Here is a 15,012-nt window from a genome sequence, read left to right as displayed (position 1 = left end):
CTATGAGATCATGAAAATGATTTACTGGGGAAACAGGAGCTCAACCACTGGAGGGATGCATCAATGTCTATAATAGTTAAGCCAACCATATATATTATCTTGTTATACTCTCAGATACCTATAGCAATGAAGTTTCTTTATTAAGCAATGTCAATGTCTTCTCTGCTCCCTGAGGAGCAAGAGAAGTGCTAAAAGTCTTTCTTTTGCTTAGACATACGAGTGGTCTGGCCGACTGGGACTGGGGAACGAGTAATATAGGGATACTTCAAAAACAATCGACCTCTGGTTTAATTGAGATACAGTAAACCAAGAGCCAATCCAGGTGAAGGGTGTGGTATATCCCTTTAAATAGGTGGTTCTAATGCGTAGGCACAGAATCGAGGACCATCAGAATACTTTGTCCAGTTCGGATACACAACAAGTATTGGTCCAGGAAGGCCTAGATCTGGACCTGCACCATCCCGTTCTCTGCCTCCCTCTAGTTCAGTCCAAAGTGAGGACAGCAGCTGTGCGTAGACCTTTTCATGTCCTCTGAATGGGCTACACTGTTACTGACACAGAACTCCAACAGTCTCTCCAAGCTTTCTGGCTCTGTTGTGCTTTCAAAAGCATAGACAACGATGTCATGTCTCCTCTATCAAAGTAGCCATCGAGTCCAACACAAGGGCTTCTGGGATTCCGTCCGTGGAGACCGAGGGCGATCATGCCGAACCTGGCATACCTGTAGTTCATGATTCCTTGACGACAAAGAATGGACACTGTCTCCAGCCTGCAAAGGAGACTGTCCGTGAATCCTTTGTGAATGGGAGATGCTTGTACTCTTGTTCAAGTCCTCCACTGATGAACTCGTGACTGTGTACCTTCACCATCTTTGCACGGTGCAGGTACTTCAGTATCTCAAACCCCGTACTGTCTCAAACAGCAATGCAGCATGTAGGTCTCCAAGAACCTGGGATCAACGGATCGGCTCCCTGATCCAGTCCTCTTGGTATATATCTGTGATGTGCACATGGGCCCTTGGACAAACCAGTGTAATATATGCAATAGTTAAGACCTTTACTCCGATGTGTTCCACAGTCTACCATGTTCTTTTAGACAATGACCGACCGCAGTGAACCCTCAGCATTCCCAGCCCCTCATCTCCATCTCTGGTCCAGTAATGGAGCTGTGCCTCACGTGTGGCCTGTGGGGTTGTGGCGCTCACTCGTTAGTACTTGAGCCTGACAAGAGAAAAGTCCTCACTTCAGATTTTGCCTTGGTTCTTTATGGAAACCCTCTGCATGTTCTCCCAGTGTTTGTGTGCGTCAAACACGAGTCAGGTTCATTGGAGACAAGCTCATTTACATGAAGCCCCCTCATGTGTCTTGGGAAGATAGCTCTCTGATCTCAAACAAGCCAAGTATACATGCAACCAAGGAGCATTCCGTTAGAAAGAAGGCTTTGAGGCTCCAGGCTACATTAGCCACCACTAGCATCACACACCCGACTCTCATTGGTGACCTAACCGTAACCAACGCTAACTGCAGTTTATTTGCCATGACGACAATCTTTCCCCAACCTTAACTATACCGTAGTTGCCATGCGTTGATATTGTACGAAATTTCTTTTTTTATGTTGCCATTGGATGTAAAAAAAAATGTTTTTAACATTGTCATTGAACTTATATGGGGTTTGACAGAATCATCCAATATGAACAAGATATGATACACTTGAAATGCCAAGTGTATATCGGGCCTGAATTACAGAGGGTTAAAGCATTTCTCTTTTAACACTGAGAACCTATATTATAGGTTATTCACCCAAGGCATGCTGGGATAGGATCCAGCCCCTGAACCCTGAATAGGACTAGTTGGGTGTAGGGAACAGATAAATGCGACCTCTGAAGATTCTGACACACGACCACATGTTTGACTACAGCAGAACCTTTGTCCCTGGTTCAAAGGTCACATTTTTATTGTTTTTCATTTGAAAGACCCAAATGGTGCTTTATTTACTCGTGAACTACAGAAGTTATCTCAATGGGGGTGCGATCTCAGCAACAGAAATACAGGATTTTACCCTTAAATTCTTGCTGAAGTCTATAAATATATATATATATATATATATATATATATATTCAGATAGTATATAGAGATACCATAAATATATCTATATATACGTATATATATATATATATATATTCAGATAGTAGATAGAGATACCATAAATATATCTATATATACGTATATATAGATATATTTCGTCAGATGAGTAGTACTAGTTATCCTAGGCAGTGACGAGGCCTTATCCACGCATCTCTACAACCACGAGGACAAGGCTGTGATTATGTTGCATCTTCCCTCTCTTTGTTTTCTACAATCTTTTGTACTGTTATTTATACTGTATTGTATTTGTAAGTAAGGGGAAGTCCCGAAGCTTCCCTTGAATGTTTTGTTTGTTTGCGTTATTTCTCTTATTTGTTTGACGATATGATCAGAAGAGTTTCCTTCACTTTTGAAGCCTTTGAGTTTTGATACGCGTGTCTTTTCTATTATCTATTAAGCTCGCTGGTCTGTTTCCATTCATATTTCTCTGTTCTATCCACCACTCTCTGTGGTCACATCGTCTGGTTCATTATTGAGGTTCTGTCAATGTTTTCTGGATTTTTTCTTCCATGTCTCTCTGTCATTGAGCTGCATGTATCCAGAAAATACTCTGTGTTGTATGTAATTTGTTGAAAATGTAAAGACTGTGTATGGAAGTCTTGTTTTTATTGGGTTGATAATGTTGAACACATTATTGTGGAAAAGAATTGGTTACCGACACTACCATAACACTTATATGTAAGTGCATTGATAGCAGCTATAGAAATATTTAAATACGCTTATGGAGAGGTGAAGAATCGTGGGGCGTCGACACAAAGGTGAGGTGTTTGTGTCTTTTCAAGCTATTTATTTGTCTAATTTATTTTTGAAAGGGAATTTAACAAAGGGAATATGTGAATGGATGGATGGATGGTGACACTGAAGCATGCGTATTGTTTTTTGTTTCCTGTTTTGTGTGTGTGGATTAAACACATATGTACATAATGTTGGAAGGTACAGTTCTGAATCTGAACGGGTTGCTAAATACTCAGGCTGTGCTATCGCTCCACCACACCATACAACTGTTTATGAATCTCAATAAAAACGGTCACTTTGTTACTCTGCTGCTGTTACTGTGTGGATATATTCTACTGAATGAAACCAAGGAAAGACATGGATGATCACAAGGTAACTGAGTGGCCATCCGCTCAAAGTGAGCATCCATTCTCATTACTTTTGGGAGAAAGTCATTGGCAAAATTAATCTTAAATGACCTGACTTATTTTCCTCTGGGGCTTTCAGCCTCATCTTGTGACACTCATGAGCTGATAGCTCAGTTGTCAGGGAGATCTACATTAGGCCTCAGCAATTGCTTTGATTAGTACAAAGTTATAACTAAATGGGGGCCAAATTTGTGAAAATAATACACAAGTAGTAATAAACCAAAACCCTTAATCTAAAGGAATCCAGCTGTTTGACTCCAGGCAGGGCGGACTGGGATTGAACATTGACTCAGGACTTCTAACAGAGCCCATGTCCCCCTTCACATGGGTTGTGTGGTGAATAAAGATTGGTTTCCTAGTTTTGCATTCATTTCTGATCATTTTGTGGTCATTTATGTTTGTCTTTATGGTCATTTTACATATCTTTATATTGTTTTACATCTGTGTGTGTTCGCGTTGAACATCTTTCTATTATTTTGCACCTAGTAGCAGTGGTGTATAGTCACGAAGTAGAAATACTTCGTTACTGTACTTAAGTCATTTTTTTTGGATATCTGTACTTTACTTTACGACTTATATTTCTGTTGACTTTTACTTCACTACATTTTGCAAAGAAAACTGATACTTTTACTCCGATACATTTCCCCTGAAACCTTCGTTACTCGCTCCAAAATCAAATCTATCTTTAGAAACAAAATGAATCATGAGAGCAGCGTCGGGGACTGTGGTGGAACACAGACTGCAAGCAAGCAGGTTTGGTGAATCAGTGGTCCTAGCAGCAAGTTAAATCATTGGTTAATCACGTTAATGCACAATTGCAAACAAGTGCTCTCAAAGCCGCGGTGTTTTGATTCCCAGTGATGCCCAGGATGCTACATGCTATAAGCTAGCGGGCGACTACATGAGTAGAGTTCCACTCAGGACGGGTGGGATGAGGAGAGGTGGATGGGTCAAACTAACACTGTGTTTCCTCCAGGAGGCCGCAGTTTGTGCCGTGTGTGAAACGAGAAGCCAATGTTGATTTATTTGTGACGTGACTTCTGTACTTAAGCAACGCCACTTCCGTAGATATTTTAATGCAAACCACGATCTTTTCCTAAACCTAACTAAGTATTTTCATCGCCTAAACCTTAGTTGTTTCCTGTGAAGATGGAAGTTTATTTTGAAAAGACAGTATGCATGTAACAAGCCAAAACAGACTCATGTTGCTGGACTTTTGCAGGAAAAACGCACGAAAAATGAGGAGTAACTTTTCGTAAGATATCAATAAAACGGGGATGAATTTATATCATTGTATAAAGAGAGTGACATGTGAAGATCAATCTCATGTCTGTAAGTTAAATCAGCTATAATCACTCTTTTAAAGTGATTAGTGACTCGTCTAAAACATTTAAAAAATAAATAACTTCAATAGAATCATTCTATACACTGTAGCTTATTTACATTCGATTAGAATGTAACTTCTTTACATTGTAATACAATGTAAAGAAGTTACATTGTATTAGAATGTAACTTCTTTACATTGTAATACAATGTAAAGAAGTTACATTGTATTACAATTTAACTTCTTTACATTATATTAGAATGTAAAGAAGTTACATTGTAATACAATGTAACTTCTTTACATTCTAATAGAATTGTCTTTTGAAGATGAACAGGACATTTTTCACCCCATTGGTCAGCCCGTCTGTCAATCAGCACGAGCTCCCATGGTTACTGAACGCGCAGCACCGGAGCGGTGTGTCAGTGAAGAGCGAGTGGAGGACCGCTGACTACCGAGCAGCCGACAGCAGACCGGACCACATCAAAATGAGCTCGTCAGTGACGGTAATAAATAGAAAGGTAAACTATGCGGAAGCGTTGATGTGCCTTCCCGCCATACAGTGACACTTTTCTGTCGCGCGAATGTTGTTTTAAAGTTGTTGCTCGTTCGGTCGGTCGTGTCCCGTTAGTGCGCTGCTGTTTGTTAAACTTTTCTCCTCGATGTTTGACAACTAACTAACGTCAACTAACTAACTAACCGACGTTAAAACGACGCCATGATCCGCGAATGTCCACGCGCCATGGACTCGAGGAGCCGGACCGGCCTCCAGCACAGTCCGGCAGCGGAACCGAGCCGTGGCTGCGGCATCAGCGGCTTGTTGTCCGAGATCCAGACCAGCATCAGCAGCGAGCCTTTCAGCGACCACTACACCAGTGATTTTCAACCTTTTTTGAGCCGCGGCACACTTTTTACATTTACAAAATCCTGGGGCACACCACCAACCAAAATGACACAAAAAGACACTAACACAGTACATATAATACATATAGTTAATAATATAGTTTCTAAATGTATTTGTACTCACTTAGTGTGAAACCTGGGCCTGTTTCGATGAACACAACATGGATATCCTGGCAGGAATGGTAGAAAGACACACACGAAGCTCTTCCTCAACAGCTCTCAGTCTCTCTCTGTTTTTAGTTTTTATCGCTGTCAAGCTTGAGAAGCTCAGCTCACACAGATATGTGGTTGAAAACGGGAGCAATGTCAAAATAGCTTTGTTGGCCAGAATGGGGAACTCCTTGGCAACAGCTAACCAAAAACTGTCCAAAGGAAGATCAGCAAAGTTTAGCTTTAAACCACGATCTTGTTTCAGTTCAATGAGTTCCTCTTGCTCCTTTAAAGTCATGTCCTTTCCAGCAACGGATGCTGAGCTGTATGGGTCCCTAACCCAGTCAAGGCATTCTGTGAAGGCTGAAGAGAAATAAAATGACAACTTCTCCTCCAGAGTTTTCAAATGTTTGCCAATCACCTCGCACATTGCAGCAGTGTTGCCATCCTGCAGTTTCTCGGTGAGTGGGAACATCTCAAGGTTGCCACGCTGCACATGTTGTTGCCAGAGCTGCACCTTTAAACGGAATCCGTTCATTTTGTCAGTGCTTGTAAGCAGGTTTTCATTTCGGCCTTGCATCCGTGTGTTCAGTTCATTCAGATGATGAAATATATCAGCCAGGTATGCCAGCTTTGCACACCACTGATCACTTGCAAGCAGCTTTGAGAAATCGGGCCTCTCGTCTGTCAGAAACACTTTAAGTTCCTCTCGGAGCTCATACACACGGGTCAGCACTTTGCCGCGCGACAGCCACCGGACCTCCGTGTGGAGCAATAACACTTTATGTTCCGCTCCCATTTCCTCACACAGAGACGCAAATAAGCGAGATTTCAAAGGTCGCGTCTTCACAAAGTTCACTAAGCGCACAACATCATCCAACACAGGACCTAGATCTGCTGGTAAGGTCTTTGCAACGAGGGCCTCGCGGTGCAAAAAAACAGTGCGTAACAGTAACAGCTGGGTTTCTTTCTTTGACCCTACTTACGAAGCCTTTGATGCGCCCGACCATGGCTGCGGGACTTTTTTGTTTTAGCTACAAGTTCAGCAACAAGGTAGCTAGCTTTGAGGGCTCTCTCGTTTACCTTTGTGGTTTTTCTCAAAACAGTTGCCTGTGTCTCATTGTTTGTACGTAAGCGTACAAAATAGTCCATCGACTTGTTTTGAACGGAAGGGTGTTTCGTTTGGAGATGACGTTTAAGCTTGCTTGGCACCATGGCGCTATTGGATAGCTTCTCACCACACACCAAGCACAGCGGACTCGGTGCCGTTGCATCCCCGGTGAACGTAAATCCAAATGAAAGATAGCTTTCGCTGTATTGCCTCGAGCTCACCGTCTTGTCTTTTTTCTTTTGTCGACCACTCATACTTGGGCCTTCATCTGGGTCAGAATTTTGTCCAGGGCCCTGTTCGGCATTTGCATTTTCCCTTCTCAAAAACTTCTCCATCACTGTCACCTTTTTTTGTTTTTGTTTTTCATCACTGTCACTTGCTCGTCTTGCTTTGATCCCAAACTGTCACTGTCACGTGTCGCAGCACTAACTCTATTGTCTTTACAGGTATTTAAATCCCTCTGCTGCCACCCACTGCCATAGAAGAGTATTACATTATCTGCGACACTTTATTACAGCACAGACACCCGACAATGGTTAATTAGGTGATATTAGAAAATTTCCCACGGCACACCTGACGATCTCTCGCGGCACACTAGTGTGCCGCGGCACACCGGTTGAAAATCACTGCACTACACCATCATCCCCGGCAAAGAGCTCGGAAGGTAGGACCGACTGTGCAACCGGTTCAAATCACTTCATAGCATTGTGCTTAAAGTCATAGAAAATTGGTAATTGTGACTTTATTTGAGTTATTTTTTATCTGGACAACATGACACTGCCATGCTATAAAATCCTGCACGTGATTATTTGTTGTACAAATATCATTTCAGCCACATAAGGTAGGTTATTGAGCTCATAGGAGGACAGAATGCCCTTCATTCATTAACGTCAATACATTTACCAAGTTAATGAGATTTGTCTTTGCTTAGTTAAGTTGAAAAAGTATGTTTAGATATGCAAAGTAGACAAAATCTTTAAATATGTGCTCATTTGCATGCAATTCCAGAACAGAAATCTGAACATTGATTTATTTTGTTCGCATATTAAAGTCAAAGGTTTTTATTGAGGGGATTTTGGATATATCATTGTATCAGAATAATGTTCACAGCCATAAAAAAAATCTATTTACTCCATGTTTTTATTAATATAATTTATAAATCAGTCTAATGAATGAATGATATGTGTAGAAAGTCCTCTGTAGAAAGCTTCAGAGTATAGAGAGGAATGAAATGTATAAGAGCTGCTGAAGTGGAGATTTCTGGAGCAGAGTCTGAGAACAAACTCATTCAGAGGAAACGTCCTTTAAAGAGATGTTTTGTTAAATTACAGACATTTAGAGACTCTACAGGAGAATAGGGTCAAAACATGAACTCATAGATATCACCATTAAACTTCACCACTTGATCACTCACATTAAGACGATTATTTTGTATATTATATACATATATAATGTGTAATAGTAACTTTTGGTGAATTTAGGAGAAAACTCATGCAAACGCAAACAGACAACATGTTTTGGAAGCATTATGATTCTTATTGTCAACAGTAACCAGTGCATGAACCCAATGCTGTTGTTGTGGCGTGTCCCCTGTGGAGGGAAAAACTCCTCACGATGAGAGTGGAGCAGGCCAGCACATGTGGTCTGATAGCTTTTCAGACACACGGCGCTAAAAACGTTACCGAAACTGGTTTACCGTCAGAAAGGATTTTAATCCTGCTGTTGCAATTACAGTTATGCAATGGTGTACATTAATCTCATGAAATATTACACAATCAACCCACTTTGGAAAAAACTCTTCCCAGTCCCAGGAGAACACGTCTTCCCCAGGACCGCTACCTAACAGAAGAGAAAAACGCTTTGCTATATCCCTCCCTCATATTCGTTCGCGACTCCTCCCCTTTCGTCTATCTCAATTTTTATTGGCTACCTACACTCACACCTCAGTAAACGCCTGTCTTCACATCTCGCTCTACCTGCAACAAACACATTCAAATCCTGTCAGTTATGACTTACTCCCTTCTATAATCCTACAGCACTTTATGTTTATCTTAATTATGCATCCCCAAAACCATTATGATTATGACTAATTATGAATCTTAATTATGAATTATTAAACACTTTATTATATCTACTAACCACCCCGGTTTTTGCTCAAATTTCTTACACCCCTTGATATATGTTGTTGTTGTTGTTTACTTGTAGCTCGGTCCCTGAGCACAACTGGTAGGGGGTACAGGTACCACAGGGGTACTAACAGTCAGCCAATCGGTGCCGTGGGCGGGACTAAAGCTGCTGTCAGCCTTACGACTGGAACCAAATAGTAATAATAAGAACAATGGAGACTGAGGCTGTTCTAAATAGATTAAAAGTAGCGAACATCACTCTGCTGTCACGTCTGGAAACATTTATTTTCCACCGCTGTGGTTTTGCTGAAAGATGCCGGGTTGAGATTCTTCTCTTCTCCAGCCTTTCTCTCTGTGTTCATAACATCACTCGCAGACACTCGTAACCCTTGTGGATTCTGCAAGCACAAGTCACCCTTTAGCTAGTAGCTAGTAAGCTAATGTAAAACGTACTACTCGTGCTCCCAGAACAGACGGTCTACAATCACCCCACATCTCTGACCGCTCAATGGCGCCTCTTTAGCATTTGGGTTGCTGAATAATAGTTTTAAATTTGAGATTAAAAAATGTTTTTACACTCAACATGGTAGGCTTCTGTTCGTTTAACTCGTTCCACTCTTAAAACACCGGCACAAAGTACGTTGTCATGGCAACACATCAAAATGACGTTACACTGAACTTGAGTTTTGGTTCAAAGCCTTATCAGTATGATGGGATATTACTTTGATCTTCAGCCGTTTATGGCATTATCATTTTGTGATCTTTTTCCCGGTGTGTCATTGAACACATATCTTCATCAATACAGTGAGTGAATGAGGTGATGAGGTGATTTGTCTTTGACATTTAGTTATTTATTCTGTTTTATTGAGATGTTCTGTGTCTTGCACTTTATTTCCTGCCTTTGTCTGTCTCACCCCTGTGAGGGTCTGCCCTTCCCCTAATTAGACACTGCTGCGTTCAATCACCTGCACCTCCTCAGTCTGCTTCACTTCACTTTCTGCCCCTCTCTGTTCCTCTCGTGATCGTCTGCCCCGCCCTTAATTGAAACCTGCTGTGTCTAATCACCTGCACCTTCCCTGTGTATCTAAACCCTGTGTGTCCCTTGGGTCCAGCCCTTTGTTTTCTGCAACCTTACACAAGTGAAATCCAGCCCATCGTCTGATAGCAGGGAACTGGAATCTTTGTTAATGTTTCACAAGGTTTCTTCAAAGGTAATGAGTAGAGGAAATGCCCTCCATCCTGCTGGATAAACTGATCTGGGATCTGTCCCCCTACAGAGTCACAAGGCCAATCCCCGGTTGATTAGAACATGCTTTTACCTCCACTAATAGTCACATTGAACAGGTTCTCCATCAGCTCTTTAATAAAGCTAACCGTGTGTGTGTGTGTGTGTGTGTGTGTGTGTGTGTGTGTGTGTGTGTGTGTGTGTGTGTGTGTGTGTGTGTGTGTGTGTGTGAGTGTGTGTTGACTCAGGTACAGCTTCAGAGATAAGAGCTCAGTTTACACTTCACTACTAAAGTTATTCCAGCCAGCAACCTCTTGTTATACCAGTTGTGTGTGTGTGTGTGTGTGTGTGTGTGTGTGGCTTTGCATTGCATGAGCTGACATTGTGACTGAGATTAGCTTCTACAGAACAACATGAAAGGGTACATTAATCTCAGCAGCAGTGTGATTGCAGTGGGCAGGTCGGCTGACACGCGTTCATGTGCACAACGGTCACCTTGGATCAAACTCTTTCTCCCTCTTGCATAATATTTCTAGATGATCTTATGATCAGGGTTTATCTATCTCTGGTGATGGCCAGCTGTGGACACATTTCTGGTTGATCATGTCTGAGTGTGCTGTTGATGATGTTGATGGTTTGAGCTGAGCTGTAGCGGCATGAGCTAAGATCAGTGGAACAGGCTGACAGCACAGACTGCTTCACACATCCTGGACGTCTCAAGTTGAAACTTTTAAAAGAGGAATTTTTGTCAGGTGGCTTTTTTGTTACAAAAGTCCCTCTTTTGGTTCCGATCCCGGGCTCATGGAAACCCTTTTATTTATTCCACATCCCCCCATTCCACAGAGTCCACCCCTACTTCTTTTTAAAGTTCACTGCTGATAAAGAAGACTGATGGGTCAATAGGTTTAACTGAGATGTGAATGTTTTCATGAAGATGGCAGAATTCTTGTACAGTGCTCTAATAGAAATACATTGTCCTGATTATGGGAGAAAAATGTTTTTTTAATTTTTTTAAACTGCCTATATTGACGGAATAAAATGACAGATCTGTTGGAGAGTTACATTTAGATGTGAGCAGCTGCGGTCCTGGTTTGGTTTCCCACCACAGATCCGTTGGCCTTCAGCATTCAGGTCTTGTATTGTGAGTCCCTTAAGAGACACAGACGTCATCTCTACTTTAACATACAGCTGAAGTTAGATGTTAGTGTGGGCACAGCTCTAAAACATGCATTTAAACAGCACACCACCCTGCTTTGGCAGTAAAGGCCTTCACTTGAATCCAGTTCTCTGGTTCTGCTTCTGACTGTAACAGAAGTTGTTAAATGTCATGAATATTACAACTATGAATACAAGTATTTATTTTGCTGCATGTTTTACTGCTTGCTGTCCCTACTTTATAAATGTTAAAAGGTGGTGTAGAGAATACTGGCTTCCTATTGGTGCGTTGTGAGGCCCTTGTTGTGCTCTAATCAGTGTAATAACAGATGAAGGGGCCGCACCACTTGTTGTTTACTCCAGGCTGACTCCGGCTGAGCCTTGAACTCAGCGCTGCAATTCCATTCATTCATTCAGATTAAAGCCCCAACCCCTCCCGCCCGGTTTGTTGTTTTCACCTGCACTACAAACATCATCGTCTGAAAGTAGATGCACTCGTTCATTCTCGAGGACTCAGTGTTACGTCTATCTGTTGAGCTGACTGTAATGCTCAGGTCTGTGGAGGGTCTGGTCACATTGGGCCTTTGGGTGAAAACTGGAGCAGGATCCTGAAACCAGCGGGCAGAACATTCTGCCCGTTCTGGCAGCGCGTGTGTTCATAAAGTGTGTGAGGGGGAATGTCCCTGCATGTGTGGACTGAACCCACTCAGTGAGGGCCACGTTCATGCTCCAGACAGACACATGACATCACTTCCTCTGAGCAGTAATGACAAGACCCCTTCTTTTTGACTGTAAGAAAAAATACTGAATGCTTTGGACATGGTTTAGTTTGTATGCGTTTTGAATGTCCATTTTGCTGGACAGCCTTCCATTGAGTGGACAGCCCGTCTATACCAGCTCTTACAGCAGGGCTCCTGCTATTTACTGTAGCAGAGGCCTGGGGTGAAGACGGCTCCATGACCATGTACTGAAAGGACTGCTTAGTCTCTGGTCAGACTCCGGGCTGAAGTCAGTTTGATGAGTGTCTGCTGGACACACGTTCAACCCAACTGAGTCTGTGTGGAGTTGAAGTCAGTTAATATAAAGAAGGAAAACCCTCAGCCTGTAGGAGGGGATGCATTTCAAGTTCCCACCCACAGCAACTATCAATTCAATTCACTTCAATATGTCACAACTCACACATTTCTGTTAGAGGGCTAATTTCCAAATCCAAGAAAAATATCAAATCCATGATAGTGCTGTCTGACCGAGACAGTGAGACAGACAAGATGTGTCAATCACGCTAGATCATAGAGGAAAGCTCTATGTATGTTTAAGACGAGGTTTAACCTGAGCAAGACAACAATGATGGCACTTATGTCACATCCATACACAGCTAATGGTGCACAGCTGTTTAAATGATAATAATATATAATATGTGTGTTTGTTTTTAACACACGAGTGTTGGGTAGGTACTCGGTACTCGATACACAAGTTGATGTATTGGAATCGTTGAGAACAATGGAGACGTAACATCATGTCAGCTGCTCACAATAAGGGCTTCTGTCTCACAGATCCTAAAATGCCCTGAACTGTTCGGAAACGTCTGTCTCTCTCTCTCTCACATTTAATCCATTGGTTTTTATAAATGTTTGGACAATTTCCAAAATGTCTCATCCTTATTTTAACAAAACATCAACTGAACAACATGCAACAGGAGTCCAATATTCAGCTACAGTGATAGCAGGATGTCCTCACATCACAGAGACGTGGAATGTTTTTCCATATTTAGCTTGAACAAAGAATGGAACGATTGATTGTTAAAGTATGTGATGACTATTTTTCTGTCAATGAACTAAAAAGGATGAAAAGGTTGAGAATGCGGTTGTTGTTTGACCCCCGTTAGCTGGATACTTTTCACATTTAGGAGTGGAAGTAGTCTGAGGATGGTGGGGGGGTTTAAGGTAATACTCTCCAATAGGTCTCTGCACTGGGAGTCCCAGATGGCCCACAGCCAAGCTCCTTTAGAGACTACCACAATGGAGAAGTCATTGAATTCCATCTGGTTAAGACCCAAAGCTGTTTCCATGAGGGGTCTTAGTGACAGACATGGCAGCTCTCTTATTAGCCCAGATGGTGCTGCCACAGCTCTTTAGTGATTGCCACCAGTCCAACATAGCAGTTACTTCTCTGGGATAAATTAGCTGATTGCTTCCATTTTTGAGGAAGGTTTGAGGTAAAGCTCAAATCAACTCTAGACAATGAAACACTACATCCCTGCAGCGATGATGATGAGATGATGATCATACATGGAGTGTCTTGATATTCAGAAGTAACACAAAAAGGAGAGGCCTCCTTTGTATTTAATTAATTAATGGGTTCCACCCCCATTGGTGAGGTAGGGTGTTTTATCATAATCTGTGTTAAATAGATCTAAACGTCTATTTCCACAATCCAATTATTTGACCAAATACCTCAATGTCAATATTGTGATGATATAGTGTATACACAATGATACTTTTGAGAACAGCTAGAACAGTCCGGTTACTGTAATTCAGCCCAACCAGTAAAAGACAATAGTTATGCCACGTTACGATATTACGGTATCCGACATCTAAGACGATTTCTACTCTGGTACCACGATATTTATATATGGATATACTGATGTCATCCAGCTGTGTCTCAAACATGTTCTCCTTGAGTAGCTGTATAGTCTTTCACTGTATATATGTTGTTGTACACTGTAGGCAGTGATGGAATCAGACTGTCTGAAGACCATAGACTGTATAAGAAGTGGAGGTAGTCATGGTGACATCACTCATTGGTTTCTGGACTGATGTTTTGAAGCGTCGAGGTCAGTGATTTCTCCGTCGCCATCTTGGATTTCGGCCGTTGCCATGTTGTTGTTTTTTGCCACCGATGGACAGAAGTGACCATATTTGGAATGCAGAGGAGTGACGTAGAGACTCTGTATACATTTCTGGTAGCTGCAGCGACCTGTCAATCACAGTATCCCCGCCCTAAAGCATCCCCTGCTTTATGGTCTGTTTGACTCTAAATGGACCATAAGTTACTAAATTAACATCATGCTGTATTGAAGAAGACTTGAAACTAGAGATTGAGACATAAACTCATGTTTACAATGTTTACTGAGGTAATAAATCAAGAGAGAAGTAGAGTCATTTTCTCATAGACTTTGTTTTAAGTTTTAGGACACTTCCACATCAGCTTCACTCAGCCTGGTGCAGACCTGCAGTATATGGTGGCCTCTCCTTGTAGAAGCCACCATGTTGATCAGCTCCTTGGGTTCATCCAGCCTACAGTGTGTCATCGTCCCTGACCTCAGGAGGATGCCCACTGTCAGCGCAGCACATGGGGAATCTGTAGATTTGGCCCCGTGCCACTTTATTTCATTAAATGCCCAGCTATGAGACTGCAGACCGTGTGTGGTCTGTTTCACTGAGACCACTGATAGCTCATACGCTGTTGTGGTAGGAAACACTAGAGCATGGGACACTCAGATTGTCCATCAAAGATGAAGACAAGGAACAGCTTCATCGTTCCAACCATACATCAGTTGTACCATAATATGACTTCAAAGGCATTTGACGACATCATAATCATCATATCGCTGACGGCAACCTCGGAGCGGGCGCAGAAAACAAGTGCAGCGCTCAGAAACAGACCCTGGATCAGCAGCTTTTCTCCAGGCGCTCTCTCCTTATGGGAACATAAAACCTGATAGAACAGGGTTTG

General features: G+C 42.1%; 1 protein-coding gene across 1 annotated transcript in view; it reads left to right on the top strand.

Annotated features, from left to right (window-relative positions):
- Positions 1-5,325: 5,325 nt before the first annotated feature.
- Positions 5,326-15,012, top strand: part of stk17a (serine/threonine kinase 17a) — a gene marked incomplete at both ends in the record, with an annotated part of 54,061 nt that continues 44,374 nt past the window's right edge. The window contains one exon of the mRNA XM_079292516.1: positions 5,326-5,482. Within this exon, the coding sequence (XP_079148642.1) occupies positions 5,326-5,482 (157 nt within the window). The remainder of the gene's footprint in view (positions 5,483-15,012) is intronic.

This window comes from Melanostigma gelatinosum (genome assembly GCF_949748355.1).
Source record: "Melanostigma gelatinosum genome assembly, chromosome: 20".
NCBI classification, from domain to species: Eukaryota; Metazoa; Chordata; class Actinopteri; order Perciformes; family Zoarcidae; genus Melanostigma; species Melanostigma gelatinosum.
The sequence above is the reverse complement of the archived record's forward strand: the minus strand, read 5'-3'. Positions and strand labels throughout refer to the sequence as shown.